This window comes from Crassostrea angulata, chromosome 3 (assembly GCF_025612915.1).
Source record: "Crassostrea angulata isolate pt1a10 chromosome 3, ASM2561291v2, whole genome shotgun sequence".
NCBI lineage: Eukaryota > Metazoa > Mollusca > Bivalvia > Ostreida > Ostreidae > Magallana > Magallana angulata.
The window spans coordinates 20000129-20025762 of NC_069113.1; the positions used below are offsets into that span (position 1 = coordinate 20000129).

Here is a 25634-nt window from a genome sequence, read left to right on the forward strand (position 1 = left end):
CGGATCAAAACGTGGCAGCTACATCTTTGTATTTAAGATTTCGAGCCCGAGAAAGAAAAATCCCGTCCGACGCAGTAAGATAATTCGTAGTGAAAGTTTGTAGGGAAGATTGGCCCTGTAAAAGACCACATAAATAATCATGAATGTAAAAACTTATGGAAGTTAAATAAAGAAAATTATAATAAGAAGTATGAATTATCTTACTAGTATAACTTAATTAACAGCAACCCCCAATTAGCAAGTTAATTCGTTCGCGTTATCTTTCAGCACTTCTTCACAGACCGTCCGCTACGTCGGACGGGATTTTTCTTTCTAGGGCTCGAAATCTTATTTCAATTTTTAATACTTAGAAAAGTCCAGAGGAGTTTTAGAGGAAGACACATCTACGGAGTCTAATGATGTAGTGAGAAAGGATGTAGTAAGAGAAGAAACAGTCGTTGCTAGTGATGCAAAATCAGGGGATGATAGTCCATCGCAGAGTGTTCAAAATGGAAACATTGAACATGATAATATAAACAGCGAAGAGATGCAACGTTCTGCTTCACATACCACCATTGGTTCAACGAATACTTCCATCACTATGACGCCTGTACAGGGACTGCCTTCTGGGGCATTTGGTGACGATGTCGGTGATCCCGGTGTGCGAAATAAAGAGGTAAAAACTTAAGCAGTGTGGAAAAAATGGTTTACCTTTTATTTGCTCACATTCGATCATATTTTTTTAATTTAAATTTTTATAAACATCTTTAGATGATTTTAGTTTACACACATCCCAAAGTTAACACATTTACATCTCTACAAATATGAGCATGAACATTTTATCTACCAAACATTTACCTACAAATACAAACATATGTAATGTACAACCACCTTGTCTAATGATAGAATGATAAAATTCTTTATGAAATTACCCAAAAATTTTTACTTAGCACTTATATATATTTTTACAAATTCAATTCTTGTTATCTTGTATTGATTTTAGACAAAAATGTTATTTTATATTTGATAGATACCTTTAGATGAAAACGAGGCTGGAAATAACAACGTGGTGGGTGCTGACAATTTTGAAAACGAAGAAGATTCTATCCAGTCACCAACTTCTGCAACTAATATGGCTCACTTCCAAGGATCCGATGAAACCCACAACTCTCTCTCTGATATACAAAGTAAATACCGAGAAGAAAACCTAGTCTGCTGTCACATTGACAGCCTGTATTATATTAAGAGTACTACCCCCCCCCCCCCCCCCCACAAATTGAACATTTTTTTGTCATTTTCAAGTCAAATGCTTGCAAGTTTTTCATATCTCTAAGGCGTACCAAAGCTTCGGCCTGTAGGCAAAACTTTTGCCAAAGGTATAGGGAACCCCAAATAGCACATTTGAAAACAAAAATTTTTACAGTGACCTTTAGAATGTTATAATTATATTTTTAAAAGGTTTTTTTTTTTTCATTAAAGAAGCCGTGCCTGATAACTAATTTTTATGGATGACTTCAATATTTTTTTTTCATGAATCTACATGTATTTCATTTTAGCTTAATGTAATACTTTTGTTTGAGATTATTTATTGTTTTGTTTCATTTATATTTTTAATACTTAGACCAGTCCAGAGAGATTTCAGAAAAGAACACATCTGCGGAGTCCAATGATGTATTGACTGATGATGTAGTTGTAGAAACAACAGTTGTTGCTAGTGATGCAAAATCAGGGGATGATAGTCCATCGCAGAGTGTTCAAAATGAAAACATTGAACATGATAATATTAACAGCGAAGAGATGCAACGTTCTGCTTCACATACCACCATTGGTTCAACGAATACTTCCATCACTATGACGCCTGTACAGGGACTGCCTTCTGGGGCATTTGGTGACGATGTCGGTGATCCCGGTGTGCGAAATAAAGAGGTAAAAACTTAAGCAGTGTGGAAAAAATGGTTTACCTTTTATTTGCTCACATTCGATCATATTTTTTTAATTTAAATTTTTATAAACATCTTTAGATGATTTTAGTTTACACACATCCCAAAGTTAACACATTTACATCTCTACAAATATGAGCATGAACATTTTATCTACCAAACATTTACCTACAAATACAAACATATGTAATGTACAACCACCTTGTCTAATGATAGAATGATAAAATTCTTTATGAAATTACCCAAAAATTTTTACTTAGCACTTATATATATTTTTAAAAATTCAATTCTTGTTATCTTGTATTATTTTAGACAAAAATGTTATTTTATATTTGATAGATACCTTTAGATGAAAACGAGTCTGAAAATAAACACGTGGTGTCCGCTGACAATTATGAAAACGAAATGGTTTCTTTCCAGTCACCAACTTCTGGAACTAATATGGCTCACTACCAAGGATCCGATGAAACCCACAACTCTCTCTCTGATATACAAAGTAAGTACTGAGTAGAAAACCTTGTTTGCTGTCACATTGACAGCCTTTGTTCTATTAAAAGTATTATCCCCCCTACAAATTGAACATTTTTTCTGTCATTTTCAAGTCAAACGCTTGCAAGTTTTTTTTTATATCTCTAAGGCGATTCGAAGCTTCGGCTTGTATGCAAAACGTTTTCCCAAGGTATAGGGGACCCCAAACAGCACACTTGAAAACTTAACAATTTGCAGTTACAGTTAAAATGTTAAAATTATATTTTTCAAAAGTGTTTTTTTTTTCATTTAAGAAATCACGCATGAATACTAATTTTTATGGATGATTTCAATATTTTTTTCATAAATCTACATGTTTTTCATTTTAGCTTAATGTCATACTTTTTTAAAAGAATTTTTTGTTTTTTGTTTCACTTATATTTGTAATACTTAGACCAGTCCAGAGAGGTTTCAGAAAAGAACACATCTGCAGAGTCTAATGATGTATTGAGAGAGGATGCAGTTGTAGAAACAACAGTCATTGCAAGTGATGTAAACTCAAGAGATGATTATACATCGCAGAGTGTTCAAAATAAAAACATTGACCATAGTAATATAAACAGCGAAGAGATGAAACGCTCTGCTTCAACTTCCACCATTGATTCACCGAATTCTTCCATCACTACGACGCCTGTACAGGAACAGCCTTCTCGGGCATTTGGTGACGATGTCAGTGATTCCGGTTTGCTGAATGGGGAGGTAAAAAAATTTATTTGCTCATATTTGATCATATATTTTTGCATTTAAATTTTTAAAATATCTTTTTTTGAATACTTTAGTATAAACATATCACTAATCACATTCACACTAAATATAATTCCCTCTATTCCATACGGAAATTAATATTAATTTAGAACTGTTTAGAAACTGACAGGACTGAGAGTTCTAACCAATTTAATATCGATCAGTCGAATCCTTCAGCGAACTAGGAAAAATTCAAAAATATGCTTCCTAAAAGACAACTGAGTGTGTCCATCATGCATGTTAACTTTACAGGAAATAATTGTAGTATAAGTCTTACAGTGCTCAAATGATTTGACATTTTAACAAATAATATGGAATCCTTTTCTTCACTCTTGAAACGCAAAGAATCATTAGTTTTCCCTTTTCAGGAATATCATTATTACACGAAGCAATACAAATGAGAAATACATTTATTTATACCTATACAAACACACGCATACAAATACATTACATACAACAAATACATTTACCTTGTCTTATGATGATAAGCATGACAAATTCCTGCTGTTTTGTTTAAAATGTTACATATAGAAACATAAAAATGTTTAAAATTATGTATAAAAAATACACACACAGTTTCCTTAGCAATGATGTTATACTTATCAGATTCTAGTAATCTTGTACTGGTTTTGGACGAATATGTTATTTTATATTTAATAGTTATCTTTATATGAAAACGAGACTGAAAATGACAACGTTGTGAATGCTGACAATTTTGAAAACGAAATGGATTCTCCTCAGTCATCAGAGTCTGGAAATGATATGGCTCATTACGAAGGCTCCAATGAAACCCTCAGTTTCAACTTGCTCTCTGATATACAACGTAAATACTTAGCACTACTTTAAACTATTCCAAAATTGCATTGCATTATCATGTACTTTTGTTAAATACAATTTGCTGGGATTTGCAAAGCCACAAAAAAAATGCAACGGGAAAATGCATATTATTTATAGAAGAAAATGGTCCTGATACGTTATTTGTGGAGAGTTCTTGCAAAAAACACAATATGTGATATTTTTCGTGTATGGTAACGCCTTTCCTCTGTTGAAGATGTTTAAATTTGGTCGTTCGTGTTGTTTAACTTAATTGAATGCATTTTAAACTTCTTTTTGCAGTTAAAACTTCACAAGAGAAAGAAATTGAAAAATTACAACGAGAGCTAAACATTAAAAATGGTACATTTCAAATTAAAGAATATTTATATTATAGAAATAACATTAAAGGAACTCTGTAACATGTAACTGTCTGACCTTCATATCATTAAGCATCCCTTGCAAATATACTTATATATTAATTTAATATGTATTTTATCATTATATACCGACAGAAAATCTGGCTACTTTAAAAGAAGAAATGAAACGTCGGGATGAAATTATAAATGAGAAAAATTGTAAGTATGATAACTGGAAAATACAAAGTTATACTTATAAATATCAACAAAAAGAAGAAAAAACTCATTATGGCGTCGAGTAATTATTTGTACTTTCAGAGATTAAAATGGTCAGAATGTTTATTAGATCTTGCGATAAATATTTTTAACTGAATGCCGATGTTACAACTTGATTCAAAAAGTTATTATTATTTTAAGTTCCTTTACTGAACTGTGTGGATTGAACTGCTAGGTATTATCATAGTCTGAATTTTACAAATATGTTGAAAGAAAAGCAATGAAAAAGTAGAAAAATATTGAAAAGGACAGAAGGCAGATTTTCTTAGTTTTATTGTAAATAAGTGACAAGTTGTAAATATCTGAAAGATAAATATTCTAAATATAGTGCCAATTTTATTTATTTTCATGTAGAATATTCCTCGTCCATACGAAATTTTTGTAAGGAAAGTTCATTTTAAAGTAATAATTAATGATTGAATTTTTTTTTTTTTTTTTTTTTTACATTCAGCCGAAAACGCAGATTTATTGCACAGATGTGTTGCTTCGGAAACGTCCGCAGGTAAATTATGATATATGTTTATAATATAAAACCCCTCTTATTTATCTTGTAACTCTACATTTAATTCTACTGATTTTATCATAAAAGAAAAACAGTATAAAACGTCTGTTAACGTAAGTAAAAGTAAATCGAGTCCTTTTTGTTATTGATTAATAACTGGAAGTCAATAATTACATAAATAAAGTCGATTCATCTTTATCATACAATAAAGCTTCAAAAGTCGGTGCATGCATCACCGATGTTATGCATTTTAGATAACACTTTTCAATGACGTTTTTGCATCAGCATCAAAATCAAATTAATATATTTTGAATAAATGTGGCAATAAAAGATAAATTTACAGAAACAATAGTACATACTTTATATAATAGTTAAAATATTTGTAATTTATATTTTATCCAACATTCTGTATATTTTAATACCCTCACCACGGCCCAAGGAAAGAGACTTGCATTACGTTGAATTAAAAATCAAGTAACATGACAAATTATTAGAGATCCCAAGTATTCAATGTAAATATTTTTCATTCTAGAAGCAGCTGATGATTTAAGAGAACAGTGTGAAGATAAAAATCATCAAATTGAAACACTGGAAGGTATTTTGCATGTTAAATTACTTATATAAATAAACGATTAAAAAATATAAGGAAATTACATATGTTCGAAAGATGCATATGGTTTCATAATCCTATAATTTGTAAAATTATTCTTTTAAAAGTATTCCTGATATTGAGAAAGCTATTCAAATCATAACAAGGATTTTTCTATACATGTATATTGTTGTTAAACATTTTTATCTTAGATTGATGGTTATATACACAAATAATTGCGCTACACAATAATAAAGGTTATTTTTAGGAACTTCTGTTTGATATGTTAGCATGGATTTTAGATTTTACTTATGAAATACATTTATGTAGGTGATTTAGCTTCTGTGCAAAATGAAAACGAAAGTTTAAAAAGGCATGTAGAAGAAATTGGTAAGTAGTTGTGGAAAATGTAACATCCATAAGATAGCAAATTAATCCGGTTTTTGTCAATTATTTTTATGATTGAAATATTTAAAAAATATTTGTAAATATTTATTTATACAATAAAAGGAAGTTTTTATCAGCTTTCTTCAAAACACTTATTAACATGATCCTTCTTTTACATATTGTCAAGCAATGTTTGCTCATTGGACAGAATCTTCAGAATATTATAAAACATTATTCCAATTTACGTCAGAGTTTTTATGACATCAACGTACACTTTTCTCCTTTGACTGAATAAATAGGTTGATTCGACATGTATATAGCATATAAACATACCTAACGCCATATTTTATCAATGTTAAAATGATATTCATATATAATATTAAAGCTTGCTGTTAGAATGTAAATGAAAAATGATTCTCATATACTGTTGATATAAGTTTGTCACATATATTGCTTTCATTTACAAACCACATTATTTTGTAGAAAACGTAGCTGCAGATCATCAGAGGTTAATTGATGAAAATAAAAGTCTTGATGGTAACCGTTTTTATAAACTAAAATTAATATGAACATAATTATAATGTCATTGATTATTATCATTATAAAATATTGAAACAACGCTTTATAAAGATTCAAAACAATTGTAAACATGATATTTTATGTATGTTTTGAATATGTTTTGAAAATAGAGTATTTAGAACAAGAAAGACAATCAAGCGCAGCATTGAAAGAAGAGACTCAGGCTTTGAAAGAACAGATTACCAACAACGAAGATGTTTTAAAGGAATTTGAAAGTATTTTTTACGGATACATCTCTTTCGTAGCCATCTTTAAGTGTGCTCTCCTAATAATGATCTCTGTATAAATGAAGATTACCGAATATAAATGGAAGGTTAACTTCAGTTGGTTTAAGAAACAGTTTACTGCATTCGCCTTCTTGTGGCATATGTATTTTTATAATCATTTTCTTGGATTAGGAAAAAAGTTTTCAAGATTTGTCATTGTTTTAAGAATTCAAGGATTTCTGCAAATAGTATTCGATTAGTGAAGGATATTGATTATAATCTTAAGAAACCCGACGAATAAAATTATCAATGATATTACATATTGGAAATATTATGATTATGAGTCAAACAGTTGCGTTTCAAGCTCTATTTCCCCTACAATACCAAAGAAAAAACATTTTGTGGTCATTTTTGTATAAAAACAACTTTACAAGTGCTGCTTTTTTATTATATAAGGGGTATAATTTTTATTTAAGTGCTCACTGGCTTAATATTTTATTGCGTCTCATATAGATTGTACTGATGCTGAAATATTTTTGGTGCATCGATAAGCGGATAACATTTGTTTTTATTTAAAAGGTCAAATTAAAAAGGCAATTGAAGAAAAAGAAGAATTAGGAGCAAAACTTGCAAGCCGAAATGGTAAGCTGTGTAAATTTCTCAGAGAGAGAGAGAGAGAGAGAGAGAGAGAGAGAGAATAAGAGAGTGTGTGTGATTAAATGAGAGAGAGAGAGTGAATAATAAAAGAGAGAAAAAGAGAAAGTAAATAAGAGAGAGACATTTATGTTATTATGTTGAACATAAAAAGTAACGTTTTAGTATAAACAGTTTTATTTAATACTGTTTAACATGGGCCTACCCTATGTTTTATGCCTTATGATTTAACATTCCCTCTTCATTATAAATTTAACATTTCAAATGTGTATTTGATGATTCGAATTTTAAAAAAACCATAATCAAGTAATTTTATGCAATATAGGAGCATTTTGAAATCCTTATTAATAACCATCATTGTTATGACTTACGTATACATACATGTACTGTATACATGGAAATATTCGCCCCTTTCGCCGTTGTTGTCAACGGGCGAATGTAAGACGGGGCGAAATACGATGTCTTAAACTATCTCTTTTAAAACACACCTATGTCTGGGCGAATTCAAGACGGGGCGAAAACTGTTTGCAAGAGTAGAAAATGACCCTGTATACAGTATTTACTGAAAAACAATCATGAATCACTTGTTGGACGTGTTACGTGGTTAATGTTTTTATGTCTATCTATTGAAATAGAGGACAATTCTGATCTTCTCTCTAATTACCTGGAGATGAAGAAAAAGGAAGAAGAGATGGCAGGTTAGCTTTGATTTTATTGTTGTTTTTACAAATATCCTTTTTTAAAACTATTTTGATCCAGTTCTTTCGAAGTGAATTTGTAAACAGTCTACATTAATGTGCTAAGTTTCAAATTATTTTATCTATATTTCTAAAGCTGAGCTTAAGAAAATGCAAGAAAATTATCAACACGAAAAACGACGTTCAGAGGAATTGTCAGGTACGATAAATTATACTTTTTATGATTTTTTGATACATGTATGTTTCGATTATTTTTAATTTATTTAATTTTAATTATGTTTTATTTTTCTCCAGGTCAATTAAGTTTGAGAAACAAGGAAGTAATAACTACCGAAAATAAGTACAAACAAGAGATAGCAGAACTTAAAGCTAAATATAAAACTGAGAAGGGTAAATTTTTACATTTTTTCGGTCATGTTTCAATTACATTTTTTTTTTCAATTTATCTTAATAATGCAAGTGATCTTCGTTCAATCGAAAGAAAATGTAGGTAAATGTACCAAAGAGAACTTACAAGACACAAAATATAAAAGATGTTTAAAAACAAAATCATTTAATACAGCTAGTATGGATAATTACATGCATATCATTTTCACATAGATGCATGTACTTACATGTATAACTAGTCAAGCACAAACACATATGGTGATTCTTTTTTTTTTTACATTTTGGTCCCTTATCGAACATGTGAATGATGATTTCGTTGTAAAAGTATCTTTGTTATAGAAACAGTTTATAAATCTACAGATCAAGCAGAAGGGGAGAAGGAATTACTGAAACAGTGCGTCACAAAACTCAATGAAGGCAGTCAACAACTTCAAGCTGAAAATAAGCGAATAAAGGGTAAGCTCTCTCTCTCTCTCTCTCTCTCTCTCTCTCTCCGATTATTCTGAACAGTAGTCTTGGCTTTTTCAGACGATTTACAGTTAAAGTCAAAGGAATGTGGAAACTTGAAATCTGAACGGTTGAGAATCACAGGTTAGTTTTTTTTTTTAATTTTATTTATCTCATAGAAGTGGAATTCCCTACCTTTGGTCAGCATGTTCTATGATCATGATGATTTTCTGCACCAATTAATGATATAACGATATAAAAAAAAATTGAATTGTTACATCATTTGCTAATAAATAAATTTGGAATAGTTACACCATTTGTTATTGCTGTTTAATGTATAAACGAGGAATTGTTTGACCCAATTCCAGCAAATACAATTTATTATGGTTTGTAAGTTTGCATTTTATTATGAAAAAAATAGATAGTGTAAGCCGGCTTTCGTTAGAGGAAAGCAAATGACAAATTGAATGAAATGAAATATGATATTTACCTATTGCACTCCCCCCCCCCCCAAAAAAAAAATAAATAAAATTGTATACATTTAAATTGAATATGTTTACAAAATTAAATACACTTGGTACGATATATACAGATATTTTAGGTCAGGTATATTTACAACAAGCCAATAAACAGCAATTTATAGTGGGAACGCTCGATTGGATGTTTGCATCTTTATTAATAAAAGTGTCCTTTGAAAGCAGTTAATTACCCTTAATTTTTAACATCTTTAAGTAAAATAAACGAAGTAAAATAAATGAAGTAAAAAACGTGTCTATATATATATATATATATATATATATATATATATATATATATATATATATAAGAATTTATTGTTTCAATGAAATTATTATACTTTTTCTATAGAAAGGGTATTCTGAAAGTCGTAAAGATTTATAAAGAATAAACAAAAAACTTTTTTTCATAGTATCCAGGTACCATAATATAAATCACTCTTTTATGTATTGAAAATGATGTCATTTGGATTGATAATTTTAGGAGAGCTAGACGCTGCCAAAAAGGAAATTGTAGAGCTCAGTAATGAAAGAGATAAACTGGGAGGTCTGTAACTTTATCTATCTATCTATCTATCTATCTATCTATCTATCTATCTATCTGATACTTAATAATAAACTATGTTCCTAATTTATCTAACTATACATTTCGGTTTTTTTTTAGCTTTCATTACCACTGTAAATGATGAAATAAGGCAACTGAGAGCAGCTCTTGAATTGAAAGAAGCAGAGAAAAATGCTGCCAATGGTAACTTTGTAATATAAAGTTAATTTTAAATTTACTTGAAGTTTGTAAATACAAATCTTTTCGATGGTTAGTTGTATTTTTTAAATTTAAACCCGTTTTGACAAAAGGCTAAATGCGTACTAGTATTTCAAGAGTAATATAAAGGAAATTTAAACAAAAAATTAGTTGTTGGTTTTCGCCCCCCCCCCCCCCCCCGATCTACATGTAAACACAAACAGGAAACAACTGAATAAAAGAGCTTGCTTAACTCATATTATAGCCACCTGTAGATTGACGGGTTCAAATTGGGATAAAAAGTTGTTTATGGCAATCATAAATTCAGTTATAGAAAAAATTCAGAGTGATGCAGAATAAAGTGGATAAAATTTCGATGTTGAACATATTTACCGCTGTATTTGGTACTTGATAACATGCAAGGATTTATGTAATGTAAGGATAAGTGTAGATTCATATAGAAGACAAGGCCCCAAGATCTTAAGTCAAATTTTATACACAGTGACTGTCTTACTGTCTTGCGATTGACAACATCGAAAAAATGAAATTCTTTTTGAAAGTGTCGCTATATTATGTTGATAGTTACAAAGTTTAAGTGTAATTTTATGTCATATCATAATTTTATAAAAGTTTGCAATTTAGACTTAAGTCTAAAACTGCTTCATGGTCCTGATGCCACGTGTGTCATAAAGCAAATTTTGTTCGAAAATATGATTATAAACCCTAACACAAAACTTGGTATACATTCAGTTTTAATTCATGGTCAACATTAACAAAGGTAAAATCTTGATATGAAAACATTGAAGAGTATTTTATGATAATTTAATTCTGGTTGTAACGGCGCATTTGATTGGATAGAGAAATTTAGTTATATAACCTGGTTTGCACGTCACAAGACGTGTCACAATGCACCAACGTCAAAAACGTACTAATCCGCTTGACGTTACGTTTGAATTTTTAACAGATCAATATCATTTTTGAAAGTAAAACGAACTCAATTTGTACAGCAAATTACCGAAAATTAAATTATAAGGAATGAACTCAATATCTACCCAAGTTATACGAGTATCATCTGGGTTGGAGTAATTTACGCTTTTTTAAAATCCGCTTCGCGAATTATAAAGCGTAAATTGTCTCTACCCAGGTTATACTCGTATAACTTCCCAGTGTTTTTGTCTGTGATAACACTACGTATCGATTTTGTACTAAATAACCCATAACTTTAAATTGGGGCGCCAGCAGGGTTTGCTTATTTATATTTAAATATTAAATGGTACAATAGCTAAAGATTATATAAATATAAGTAATAACGAATCATTCTTTGAATATTATGAGGTTATAATTTCGGTTTTTATTGGATTTGATCACGCCTTGACCAAAATTATCACCTCATAATACTCAAAGAATGATTCTATATATATATATATATATATATATATATATATATATATATATATATATATATATATATATATATATATTACACAATTACTTTGCATTTACAGTTTTCATTCTGCAGTGTTTACCATGACACTTTTGCAATTTATGTACAAAAGTATTGCTATGGATTTTTCCCATTTTGAAGTCTAGCTTGTTATCAAGCAATGATTATGGTTGAGTGAAGGAGCAGTAAATAAGTGCGGTAAAAGCTTCCAAAAATTGACAACATATTGAAAACAAAGCGACTTTCAGACCCTTCAAGCCTTTGATTTATCAACTAAAAACGATTTATAAAAAATTATATGAGTATATGAGTATAAATTCGGTAGCGTTTGAATTCATTCCTTTTAATATATAAAGGGGCAAAATTATCAACACGATGCAAACATTGTTCAATTTAAACACTTATGTAGACAAACAACTTTGACATCTTATTCCGTACATTTCGTTCCTGGGATCAAAGTTGCAAATCATTGCCCTAATAAGCAAAGTGCCTCTTGTGTTCATAATTGTTGTTTTATATCTGTGCTTTGCGACGTAAGATTTAAATAATGGTTCATTTTGACATTTTTTCCACTAGAATGCATGCAAAAGGTTGTTAGAGAAAAGCAGGAAATGATGTATAGCATGGGGAATCTTCAAAGAATAGAGCTAGAGAACCACCAACTTAAACATCAAAATATGGATCAATCAGGTAAGAGAATATATTTTTTTTTTCAGTGGTTAATTATGTTTTTTTTAATGTATTTAACATAATAAGACGCGCTTATATATTGTTACTTGCTGTTTACGTGTTGCTAATTGCAGTCGATTATTATCTTAGAAAAGTATTGCTCTGTTTTCTGAAGTCTACGTTCAAGGTTATTAAGCTTTATATATCTATTTACCGCAGTTATTTATATCACTTATACCATTCCGGAAATCATTGATAGTTTGGAAGGATAAAGGTTGACACTTGCTGCTTAACATTCTTAAAGCCGAGTATCTTACCTAAAATGTCGAATCAGTAGTTTTGATATTTTTTAATCATCTGTTACTTGTCTGAATTCTTTGAAATAATTTTGCCCTCTTTTAAGGAAAGAATAATTACACGTATCTAGATCATTTTTAACTTGCATTTAGGCATTAAATGATTATTATCTAAAATTTAGAACAAATTACCAAGCTTCATGCATCACTTCAAGAATATGGATTATTACGCGACCATATTCAAGAATATTACAAAGCTTTGCAAGATTCCCAAATGGAACTTCAAAGAGAAAAAGGTATGACATTTTTGTCGTTATAAAATTTTCAAATCAAATAGTATTTTAACTAACCTGAGCTAAAAGCTCAAGTGAGCTATTCTGATCACATTTTGTCTGTCGTCTGTCTGTCTGTCCGTCTGTATGTATGTCTGTCTGTAAACTTTTCACAATATCAACATCTTCTCAAGAACCACTGAACCAATTTCAATCAAACTTGGTACAGAGCATTCTTATGTTAAGGGGATTCAAAGTTGTGAAAATGAAGGGCCACGCCATTTTACAAGATAATTTGGAATTATTGAAAGAACGAGGTACAGTTTCACTCATATTTTGCCCTGTTCTTAGGTAATTTTTTTAAAAAATATCACGAAAAATTGAAATGCAGCATATTTACACATGAATACCCATAGATTAAGAATCTATAAATAGTTATCTGATTAGACTTTCACAACTGTAATTTTGACGTCATGAAAAGTGCATTTTCTCGTATTTTTTAATACTAAGCAGACGACACCAATTTTTCAATGGTTATTTGAATAGAAAACAATGCCCGCAGCCGTCGCCCACGATGAAACTCACATATTAACTTTATTATGTGATATCACATAAAATAAATTAATTTCGTTCTGGGCGACGGCTGCGGACAAATTTTCCTCTTCAAAAAACTATTAAAAAAAATTGCTATTTTTCATCATTTTTGACTACATTTTAGAAATATGACAATATGTTGAAGTCATTATCCTTTTTTTAAAAATCAGGTGTATAGCATAGCACGGTACTTTATATACACATGTATAAAAGATATTGTGTGCATATTTTCATGAGATTTAAACAACTTTGGAATTTTAGGGCAAATATTTAAAGAAACCGTATCTTTTCAAAAATCTTCTTCTCAAAAAACCAAAAAAGCCAGAAAAGCTGATAATTGTCTGGAAGAATCCTAAGGTAGTGTAAATATAAAGTTGTGAAAACCATGACCCCCAGAAGTAGGGTAGGGCTACAATTGGAGGGGGGGGGGTCGAATTTTAACATAGGAATATATAGAGTAAATCTTTAAAAAACTTCTTTTCAACAACCGAAGGCCAGGAAAGCTGAAACTTATGTGGAAACATCCTTAGGTAGTGAAAATTCAAGCTTATTCAAATCATGATTCCCGATGGTAGGAAGAGTTCACAACGGGGGGGGGGGGCAAAAATTTAATTTACATACATGTAATTATAAATAGAGGAATATAATAAACAAAATTTCTGAAAAAACATTTGCCTAGAAAAGCTGTTATTTTAGTGGAAACAACTTCAGATAGTGTAGATTCAAATTTTTTTAAATTAAAAATCTTTAGAAGTAGGGTGGGGCCACATTTGGGATCCCATTGTACAAAGGAAAACATTTTAATTATTCACAAAAACTGATATGTTATCCATCCTATATGGTTTTACCTATTTGCAAGCATTTTTAAATATTGCTGATTCTTTAACATTGTTTGAATTTTGGCACCTGGATGAATATTGGGTTTCACATGGGGTTCAGAATTTGATGTTGGTTTATACCCTTTATATAAACAACTGTTTAGGGTCTTTATGTAAAATGCATTGCTGAATGTGACATGACTATAAAATAATCCTGTAAAAAAAAGAATTACACCATATTGTCCAACCATTTTGTATAATGACCTTGAAGTTGATTTTATCATGCCTATTGTTGCTCAGATGAGCGATGTGGCCCATGGGCCTCTTGTTTTATGTTAAAGATCTGGGGAAATCAAATTCATGAAAATTTATATTCGTTGAGATGACACATATGAAAAGAAATAATTAAAATAGACAAGGAAGAAAGTAAAAAAACACATGTACATATTTAAATAAAATTAGTCAAAATTACATATTGTAGATCATTTTAGACTTTAAAACAATGATTGTTGTGTAAAATGTGCATACTTTAGAGTATGAGTTGCACATTTGATCAGTAATTTTTCTATGATATATATAAAATATTTTAAAAATGGGCGATAATGATCTTATCAAACATAAAAGAAATGAACATTACATTTTGATTAAAAAGAGAAGAGTCGACACATCAACGAACTGCTGTCAAAAACTGGGTACCGTTTAGATAGTATGGCTTCAGAACTGAACAATTATCGGACAACGACTGAAGGTTACAGACGTTCATTGGAAGAAGAAAAGGGCAAGTTAACAGTTGTTATTCAAATATATCTTCAGAAACCTAAATACTCCTAGACTTATACTTTTCAAGACACTGCGTCACAAGATGGCAATAAATTTTAATGATTGTAATATGTTTGTATCAATCGATTTGGTTGTGTATCGTCAAAGCTTAGTGGATAGTCATAGCTTACATATGTAGTGGTTAGAGAATCGGGCTTGTTTTCTGCAGATTATGAGTTTGAATCCGCTTACGGCTTTATTTCATGTTAAATGAATCAAACTTTTGAAAATATCGAATAAAGACGATGATTTTACTTACAAAAATTGATTTTCTTCAAAATTATAATTGTAAAATATTTGGTTCATAATATGCAGATGTTGATTTCGCTATTGTGACGTCATAATGGCACAGAAGCCAACATGAAAATTTATTTTTAATATAGTAAGGTTTATAATATTTCTATTTTTAGTATACATGGAGTTATGTCAATAACATAATTTGTAGCGCGATAACATGATATCAATCGGGCATTCATATCATAGGGAAAATACGATATTACGATAATAATGTATAAGGTATTATATTTTAGAAAAATCCAACAAATTAGAACGAAAGTTGGATCGTCTTACCAGTAAGTACAGTTTTACATTTGAAAAGAAAATTCCACCATCGACATTCTTCGAAAAGTTAAACATTTATGACCAAATTTAAACCTGCTTGGTCCAATTTTATATCAGATTATGTGTACGCTTATAAACGATGGTTATGCCAAGAACGTGTTAAATAATATACATTGCAGGAGTTTTCCTGCTCTCTCTCTCTCTCTCTCTCTCTCTCTGATCATTTAATTTCAAAGTTTTGCTATTTTTGATGTGGCTTAGGGCAAAAAGAAGGTTTTTGAGATTTGTTTTTACTTATTGTAGTAGACAATGAGAAGCTGACGGAAGAACGAGACAAATGTGAACAAAAGAGTTTTGAGTACAAAGACGAGTGCAGAAGCTTGCGTGAAGATCTTGAAAAGTCACAAGCTGAATGCCGGGACCTACTGAGCCAAACACAAGAGGGAGCTTCCGACGGTACAACGAGTTTACTGCAAGGTAAACAACAAAACAGTTAGATGAATTTATATTGATTTTTTTAATTTAACCTATGTTAAATACAATAAAACAATAACTACTCAAAGTCGAAATTGTTTCTGGAATCTTTCAAAATCTAAATGATCTTTCTTTGTTAGCTTTATTTTACTTCCTTTTTATTTTTAGGAAACTATTTCACAAGCACACCGATGGGCAATGGTAGTATACATTAATTATAAAATAATGGCTTCTCAGCAAATAGCATATTACATTTTGTTAAAATCAGACGGAGAATTAGAAACTTGCGCGTTTTGAGCCACCACAACAAGCATTCAATGGTTTTGTTGACTTGTAAAAAGAGAACTTATTTAAGTCAAGCATCCTGATAACATGTAAATAGTTTTAAGTTGCCTGAATCATTAACTAGCTCAAACTATGAGCCATGGATCAATTCTTTTTGGCAAAAAATAGGTGCAAGTTAAAGAACCGTCTGCTGCGCACAAGATAAAAATGGTAAAAAAAAAGTGTAAAGGGGTTTTCAAAAGCTCAATGCTAAAATATATATGTTTTTGTATATATGTGTTGCTAACTAAAAATTGCGTTCGTTCGGGTTTTTAGTTTATTTTCATGCGTTTGACTTTATATTTAGAACTTCGTTGCCAATAACCAACAATTGTATAAAACATAAATGAGGGTTTTTTGCTAAGGTGAAAAAAACAGGCTTTTTATTTGATTAGATTAATCGTGGCTTGATAGCGGGGACCGAATTTTTAACTTGTTAAAAAAATTGGGCTAAAATTAAAGATAAAAAAAAATTCAAAAGATGGCCTTTAATGATTAACAGCTGAAAGATGAAATTTGTTGTGTTCAAGTGGAAAAAAGTGAATATTAGTAAATTCAAATGCAAGTTTTTTTTAACAAATACCACCATAAATAAAACTGTTTTTCTGATGTATTCCATAAATCCAAGGTTATTCGGCACTTGATGAAAGTACTCGTTACTAGTTAGGTGATGTGGTCCTTATTCCTCTTGTTTTGTAAGATTAAGCCATACTTATGACTCTTTCTTTTTCCAGGGTTTGGAAAGCCGAGTTCTCAATCTAATTTTGTATTTGGTAAGTTAATTTTAGGTCTTGTCCAAACTTGTTGGAATTGGCACATGATAACTATTGCATTAATGAAATTATTAGTAATTGGCCATTGACTCCTTAACTAATATGAAATTTTTTTATATTTTTATTCCTGATGCTTTGCAACTTACTATGACTTACAAATCTCAATGGTTTATATTTAAAAAAAAAAATGTTTCGATTTTATGGATATTCGAAGAAGTTATTAAGGTCTTCCGTTTTCCAACGGAAGACCTTATTGTTTTCGTTCGGTTTCTTTTTCCCTATTATTATTATTTTTTTTCTTACAAAATTTGTGCAGGCGATTTCTCGAAAATGGCTCAGCCGATTTTCGTGAAACTTTCAGATCTAATAGATATTAATCCGAACTTAATATACATTTTTTTATTTTGATGACGTCATTTCCGTTCTTGAGAAAATGGCGTTTTAACGATTTTCAGAGGGTCGGCTTGTCCAGGGATCTCCTCCTTAACGGTAAAAGATATTGAGTTCAAACTTTCAGGGATTGTAGACAAGAGATTGTAGATGTGCTATTTGGCGTTCATATTTGTCATGCTCAAAAGGCGTTTAAGCTCGCCTGGTCCCGAAAATTGAGACTAAAAAAACGTCGTAATTTTTACTGGTTTTCTTAGTTTGTCTCTTTTCTGAAAAATATTTTGTTAACACTTGTAATGCAAAAAAGATTAATTTTTACAAGACCTTTCATTTGATATCAAGAAAAAGGGGCTGGCCCCTCAAATTAAGGGACCAAAGGGCTCTAAAGTCTTTTATCTGTAGCCCTTTACTGAGTGATATTTTGTGAACAGTTATAGAAGCAAATATGTTTATCTTACAGTTATATATCCAATGAATGTAATGATTTTATCATGTGTTACGTAATTAGGGGTTTTTAAGGGCCAAAAGTCCAGAATTTTGATCACCCATATCTCAGAAAGGAAAAATATTTTGAAATAAAGTATAGAAGTAAAGATGCTCAAAATGATGTACTAAATAATATGCAATTTTCAAAATTTCGTTAAATGGCCCCTATAAGGAGTTATGGGATCGGCCCCTAAAACGTTCTTTCCTATATATCTCAAGAACGGTAACAAATTTCTAAACACTTGTTGAACAAAATGTGTTGAGATTTAAATGACCTTTTATTTGATATCAAGAAAAAGGGGCTGGCCCCTCAAATTAGGGGACCAAAGGGCTCCAAAGTCTTTTATCTGTAGCCCTTTACTGAGGGATATTTTGTGAACAGTTATGGAAGCAAATATGTTTATCTTACAGCTATTTATCCAAGCATTGTAATGATTTTATCGTGTGTTACGTGATTAGGGGTTTTAAGGGGCCAAAAGTCCAGAATTTTGATCACCCATATCTCAAAAAGGAAATATATTTTGAAATAAAGTATAGAAGTAAAGATAGTCAAAATGATGTACTAAATAATATGCAATTTTCAAAATTTCGTTAAATGCAGTTAAGGGATCGCCCCCTGAAACATTCTTTCCTATATATCTCAAGAACGGTAACAAATCTCTTAACAATTGTTAAACAAAATGTGTTGAAATTTAAATGACCTTTTATTTGATATCAAGAAAAAGGGGCTGGCCCCTCAAATTAGGGGACCAAAGGGCTCTAAAGTCTTTCATCTGTAGCTCTTTACTGAGGGATATTTTGTGAAAGGCTATAGAAGCAAATATGTTTATCTTACAATTATGTATCCAAGCAATGTAATGTCATGTGTTATGTAATGAGGGTTTTTTAGAGGTCAAGAGTCCAAAACTATGACCATCTATATCTCAAAAAGAAAAAAATATTTTGAAATGCAGTTTAGAAGAAAAGATGCTAAAAATGATGTACTTAACAACATGCAATCTTCAAAATTTGGTTCAGCGGCTCCAATAAGGAGATAAGGGACCGGCCCCTAAAACTTTTTCTTCTAAGATATCTCAAGAACAGTGACGAATTCTAAACACTTGTTGAACAAAGCTCTTACACCTGTAACAAAATAGTATCTGGCCCCCTAGAATGTAGACCCTGGTTTTTTTTTTTATTCTAAATCATGTTTAACTGTTAAATAGCAAAATCAAGATAGAACAAATTCTAAAATCAGACGGAAGACCTCCTCGTTGCTCGCAACGAGATCGTGTCTAGTTTTTTGTTATTATTGTCATTTAGGAGATATTTTTCATTTAAAAATTTAATATTTTCCTTTATATTTCAAGGAATAGGAGGAGATAAAATGAACAGGAAAAAGTAAAGCAAAGATTTCGTTCAAGTGATTCTTCTTTTTAAAAAAATTCAAGCAAAGTGTGCGTCGTGTGGGTTTACTAAATTATCTACGCCAGGAGGAAAGGAATTCTTGACATGATATATAAGCAACTTTTTGAAATGATTATGACTTTTTTAGATACCGGGTCCTGTGCTGGAGATTGTAATCTTTTGGTTAGAACCACTTCATAGCAAACTAAAATGATAAAAGATAACCATGCATTTATATTTCTTTTGAAGTGTTACATGATAATAATTTGTTGAGTTGTGATACATTTACTATATTGTTGCGTGGGGTGTAACATGAAAACATTCCAATGGTTTAAATGCAAGACTAATTTTGTTTATTCTGTCTGATATTCATTTATGTATTTCACTTCCTTTTGGCAGCTACTTCAACAATACACATGTCTGGCTGAACAGGTCAATGACTTCCGATTCTATTGACATTATATACCAGTACATCGTTATGTTTAAGAATCAACCACAATATAAAAAGATTGAAATCAAACAAGTCTCATTTCATGAAGGCCATGCATTTTTATGGATATTTTTGTTTTTTATTTCAAATTAATTATCCATGGAATAAATTTTTATGTCTTATACTTTTATTATATATAACCGGATAAATATTTTTAGAGTTTTACGTGCTCTGTCTCATTTGTGTGGATGCATTTTTATTTAGACATCTTGTTATTCTTTAGAATATAATTATACATGTATTTGTGTTGTCTTAAAAAATACTGTATATCGATTTTTACCGACACGTGAGTTAAAGAAAATAAAGTTTAATTGCATAGCTCATATTAATATTCAGTTATCAATTGGGCGTCGTCATTGTTATAAGCGTTTCACACCTATATTTCCTCCATTTTTAAGCTTAAATGCTATGAAAAAGGTAAGCATATCTTAAAAATATGCTTCTTATTTATTGAATTAATAATAGACTGTAGTATTATACCTTTGCATAAGTGATATTACTTAATTAAAGGGATTTAGACACGATTTGAACCCAACATTTTCAAATTTTATTTTTTTTTCATTTTTAATATATAGAATGATTAATATGGGTATAATATGGGTGTTTGCCACGGGTCATTTTGTCAAAGAAATGGCAATTTCCTTACTTTATATAATTTGTAAACAAATATAAGACTCGAGCTTTGTTTACATAACAAAATAATTCTTTTCTGTGTATTTCGCTTGTAACTTGACATCTAACATTCAAATTTTGGTCAATCTTACAAATGCAAAAGTAAACCATTTAATACATGAAGATAAAGAATAAAATTTTGATCTCAGATCGTGTCTAAGTCCCTTTCAGGTCTTTCGTTTTCAACGTAAGACCATATTGGTTTTGTTCGTTTTTTCCTACTGTTATTTCTTTTTTTTTTTTTACCTACAAAATATGATTAAATGATTTCTCGAAAACGGATTGGCTCGGCCGATTTTCATAAAACTTGCACATTTGATAGACATTGATCTGAACTTGACAACATTTTTTTGGATGACGTCCTTTTTTTTGAGATAATGACGCGATTTTCAGACGGTCGGCTTGCATTGTCCAGTGATCTCCTCCTAAACGGTAAAAGATTTCAAGTTAAAACTTTCGGAAATTGTAGACAAGATATTGTAGATGTGTCATTTGGCATTCATATTTGTCATGCTCAAAAAACGTTGAAGATCGCATGGTCCCGAAAAATAAGATTAAAAATCTTCGTAATTGTTCCTGATTTTTTTAATCTCCACTACTGAAATCAAAAGCCACTGATATTCCCAAAAATTGACAGACATTGTCTAACATCCACTGTATATTCACTGTACCCTACTGTAAATCCATTGTACACCCACTGTACAGATCTACTGTACCACACTTTATCCCACTGTACAGAGCCACTGTACTCCACTGTACTCCACCGGACAGCACTGTACCTACCCACTGACCAGCACTGTACCTCACTGTACACCACTATACGGGGCACTGACCAGCACTGTACCCCACTATACACCACTGTACAGGGTACTGACAAACACTGTACACCACTGTAACCCACTGTACCAATGTTTTTATAAGTTATTTATATGCTTGAACAATGAATTGAATATTTACTTTATTTGAGACCAAAATCTGGATTTGTTTTGATTCTTTCCTATTGCTTACAAGAGAGAAAATGGGCTTCTATTTCTTTAAGTTCACATATAATTACATGCTAGGTCAGGATTTTTTTCCAGGGAAAGGGCAGGGATATCATCGATTTCTGGGGGAGCTTAGACATATTTGGGATAGTTGTACAATGTAAGTTTTAAAAAATTGAATTATCCTCTGCTCCCCCCCTCCCCTATCCTCCGATCCATGCATGTATTAAAAAATCAGAATTCAATTATCATACAAAATAAATCAACTTATCCACTTTAAAGGGGAAAGTATTTATATATATTTCAATATCAATTTTCTAGTAATTAAATATTTATTTGGGATTTTTATTTTTACAATGAATTTAATTTTATCAATATTGTCAAATAAATATTAGTTTACATGTAACATTAAAGTTTTAAAATTCAGAGAATTTAAAACTATGTATTACATTTTATGGATAAAAAAAATCCACCATATTGCACAACATACTGATTTTTTTTTCAAGTGAGAGAAGATAACCAACTGGTCTATACTTTAAAATGTCTTTGAAGTTTTACTTCACAGGAAGATCCGTGGGTCAGTGTCTGTGTATAGTATACATACTTTCAATAAATCAAAAGGTGTGAATGTCGTAATATTCAACCTTGTAAATTGTCAGTCTGACACCTTGTTCAAGATATTATGTAATTCCCTTATAGGGGTATTTGTGGTCTTTAGAGTATTAAATCCAGTTGAAATATATATTTTTAAAAATATAACATGTGTGAATAAATGAAATTATCTTTATATTCATCATTTTAGAAGCTTTTTTATTATTATTTAAATCAATTCTGATATTAAACATGTTAAATATTTATAAATCCCTTCCCCTCCCCCAGCAGTCGCTGATTCAAAATAAGTATAGTGTTAAGTTAGAAATGAAATGTGGTGATAACGAACAGTGTTCAAATAATATTTCACTCTGTTACGATACTTTAAATTATAAACTTTTGAATTCTAACACTGTTCGTTATCACCACATGTCATACATCTACATGTATCTTCTCTTGCACAGCTAAGAATGTTGCCATGATATAGATGATACAGTCAGTTCAAGCATATCTTTTACAACATACACCATAGCATAGCATAGCATTGAAATCTCATAGCATAACATTGAAATCTCATACCATAGCATTGGAATTTCATACCATAGCATACAATCTCATAGAATCGCATTCGTCATATCATACCTTGTTTTCCCTCGGACTGAAATGTCACATTTTCATTGGATTAAACATGGCACGTGATTGCCTCATATATCTCTATGTAGGTTCGTTGAGAATTAATATTAGGCAATATGGCCGTCATTGGCCGCCGCTTCACCTACTCATCTCGATTATTCATATTATTTAACACAGAAATCGTGTTCAGTAAGTCCTTAAAATATTTAGAGTAGTGGCCCTTTGGAATTATTTTTAAATTAGAGTAGTTGCCCTTTGAATAATGACGTCACATTGTTGTGTCTGGATCAGAACAAAATGGCACCGTCTAAATTTGCTCAAATCTCTGCAGAGGTTTAGGCCTATAATTGACTAGCAACAAAACATTGTAAGTAATATGGGTGAAGCGAAGATTTGTAAAGGGTATTTGAAAGGTGGTATTGATAATTTTGTTTAAATGAGGTTAATTGGACGAGATCAGATGTAATGCATCTTGTACATGGCTTTGCGTAGATCACCGCTATTTATTAATGAATATGTCGCTTGATAGTCCTCGGGAAAACAAAACACTTATAAGGTTAGTTACTGACTCACAACGGAAATATATTGGGTTGATCAATCTCATAGATGGCTCGGCTTCGCCTCGCCATCTATGAGATTGATCAACCCAATATATTTCCGTAGTGAGTCAGTAACTAACCTAATAAGTAATAATAGCATACCATAGCATAGCATACAACATTATTTTACTCGGTTTTAAATGTTTTTATTGAAAAAATAAATGTTTACATGATAGATTTCTGGTACACTTTATCTTCTTATTATTTTACTTCGAAATGTGTGCAACTCTTCTGTGTATGGAGGCGTTTTTGTTTAAATCTCATAGCATAGCATAGCATACCATATCATTAAGCCCTTCATTTAAATTTCTTATGGCATAGCATACAAATCTCATAGCATACCATACAAATCTCGTAGCATATCATTGAAATCGCATACCATAGCATAGCATTAAATTGTAAAAGATATGCGTGAAATGACTGTATATATATTTGTACACTGCCTTGCAATTATCTTCATATTGCTGTCTGGGCGCCTTTCAGACACCATTTTAATTTGTTTTACTACTTCACCTTTCAAAACCTCACAAAATTAGATGCATTTCTTTACATAAAAAATTAAAGAATGATTTAGTTTAAAGGGAAAAGTGGAGAAAAATTATGACATTCTTTAATCGGATCCCGGAGCTAGTGATAAATGAAAAAAAAAATTTATCAGTCAAATAATCTCTACATCATTCGAGCTTGACGTTAAATGAGACTTTCACATGAATAGCATTCGGAGACTTTTACACTTTCCAGATCACCAAATACACAACAGAGAGTTGCTCCAAAAGTAGTGTCACTGTTGCAATAAAATCATGAAAACTCGCTGTAATGACAAAATCTCGAACTGTATTATGTTTACATATATTTATTTAGATCTGAAAATTTTAGTGCAAAACGATATTTGTTTCCGAAGACAACATATATAGAGCGTTAGGTAAGGACAGTCGCCGCACGCCTGCGACGTTGTTTATGTATTTTTGACGTTTTGTTTTAAATTATACTTCTGTGCTTTACAAAGAAATGTTTGGGATGCTATATCCACACTTTATTGTAATTGTTTCTATTACATGTAAATATCAATACAATGTATTTCATCTGTAACATCCGGTCGTGACGGTACCAAACAAAATTCTATGTTCTATTATTGTAATTTTCAATAGAATTTTCCAGATTGTTTTTAAAATATTACACAGTATTGAAATGGCAAATACTTGAAAAGTGCATTTCTTCTGTTGGGATATTTTAGATCTTATTGAGATGTTAATTTTCTGAGTTTGTCCGCGCGAGATCTCAATAAAGTCTAGTGACTGAACAACCAATCATTGCTATAAAATAGACACTAACATGTTGATGTGCAGAATAGATACAGTGTATCAATTATTAGTCCATCACTTCAGTAGTCACTGAAGGTGACACCAAAAATCGGCTTTTAAAAGTTTTTGCTTTTTTAATGAAAAAATCTATCTATTTTAGATCCTTTCGAATGAAATATACGTTATCCTCATTTGAAATATTTCGGATATCTATTTGATATGTTTCTTTTCTGATTTTGTACGCGCGATATCTCAAAAACAGTAAGTGATTGAGCAACCAATCTTTGCTTTATAATAGACCTTTTCATGAATTTGTGCAGAATACGTATCAATAACTTGTCTGTCAGTTCTGGTCGTAACCAGAAGCAAGCAAAATTGTACTTTTTACTTTTATAATTTTCGATAGAATTGTCCAGACTTTTTTTTTAAATTTCAGCGCATTATTGTAATGGTAAATACATGAGTATTGCTTTTTTCTACTGAGGTATCTCAGATATTTTCAGAATCTTTTCTGATTTTGTCTGTGCAAGACTCAATAACGGAATTTGATTGAGAAACCAAGATTTGCTATATGATAAACTTAAACATCACGGTGTAGTACTGTCTCAACCGTTCTGCGTGTTTTAACCGTTTTGTATGTTATGGATGAATATCTGTGTCTCGCACGGTTTGGGTAGATATATAAATCTTTGCCTTATCCTTTCTGAGACAATA

At 30.9% G+C, this 25634-nt stretch overlaps 1 protein-coding gene across 2 annotated transcripts in view; it reads left to right on the top strand.

The window, feature by feature from the left end:
* The window catches only part of LOC128176206 (uncharacterized protein PF3D7_1120600-like), a 176721-nt gene that overhangs the window by 9962 nt on the left and 141125 nt on the right, over nucleotides 1-25634 (top strand). For both annotated transcript variants that reach the window (XM_052842359.1, XM_052842361.1), the window contains exons 9-18: nucleotides 351-655; nucleotides 1010-1166; nucleotides 1601-1905; nucleotides 2259-2415; nucleotides 2842-3146; nucleotides 3852-4014; nucleotides 4308-4367; nucleotides 4520-4582; nucleotides 5091-5141; nucleotides 5674-5736. In XM_052842359.1, coding sequence (XP_052698319.1) covers nucleotides 351-655; nucleotides 1010-1166; nucleotides 1601-1905; nucleotides 2259-2415; nucleotides 2842-3146; nucleotides 3852-4014; nucleotides 4308-4367; nucleotides 4520-4582; nucleotides 5091-5141; nucleotides 5674-5736 — 1629 coding nt within the window. The remainder of the gene's footprint in view (nucleotides 1-350; nucleotides 656-1009; nucleotides 1167-1600; nucleotides 1906-2258; nucleotides 2416-2841; nucleotides 3147-3851; nucleotides 4015-4307; nucleotides 4368-4519; nucleotides 4583-5090; nucleotides 5142-5673; nucleotides 5737-25634) is intronic.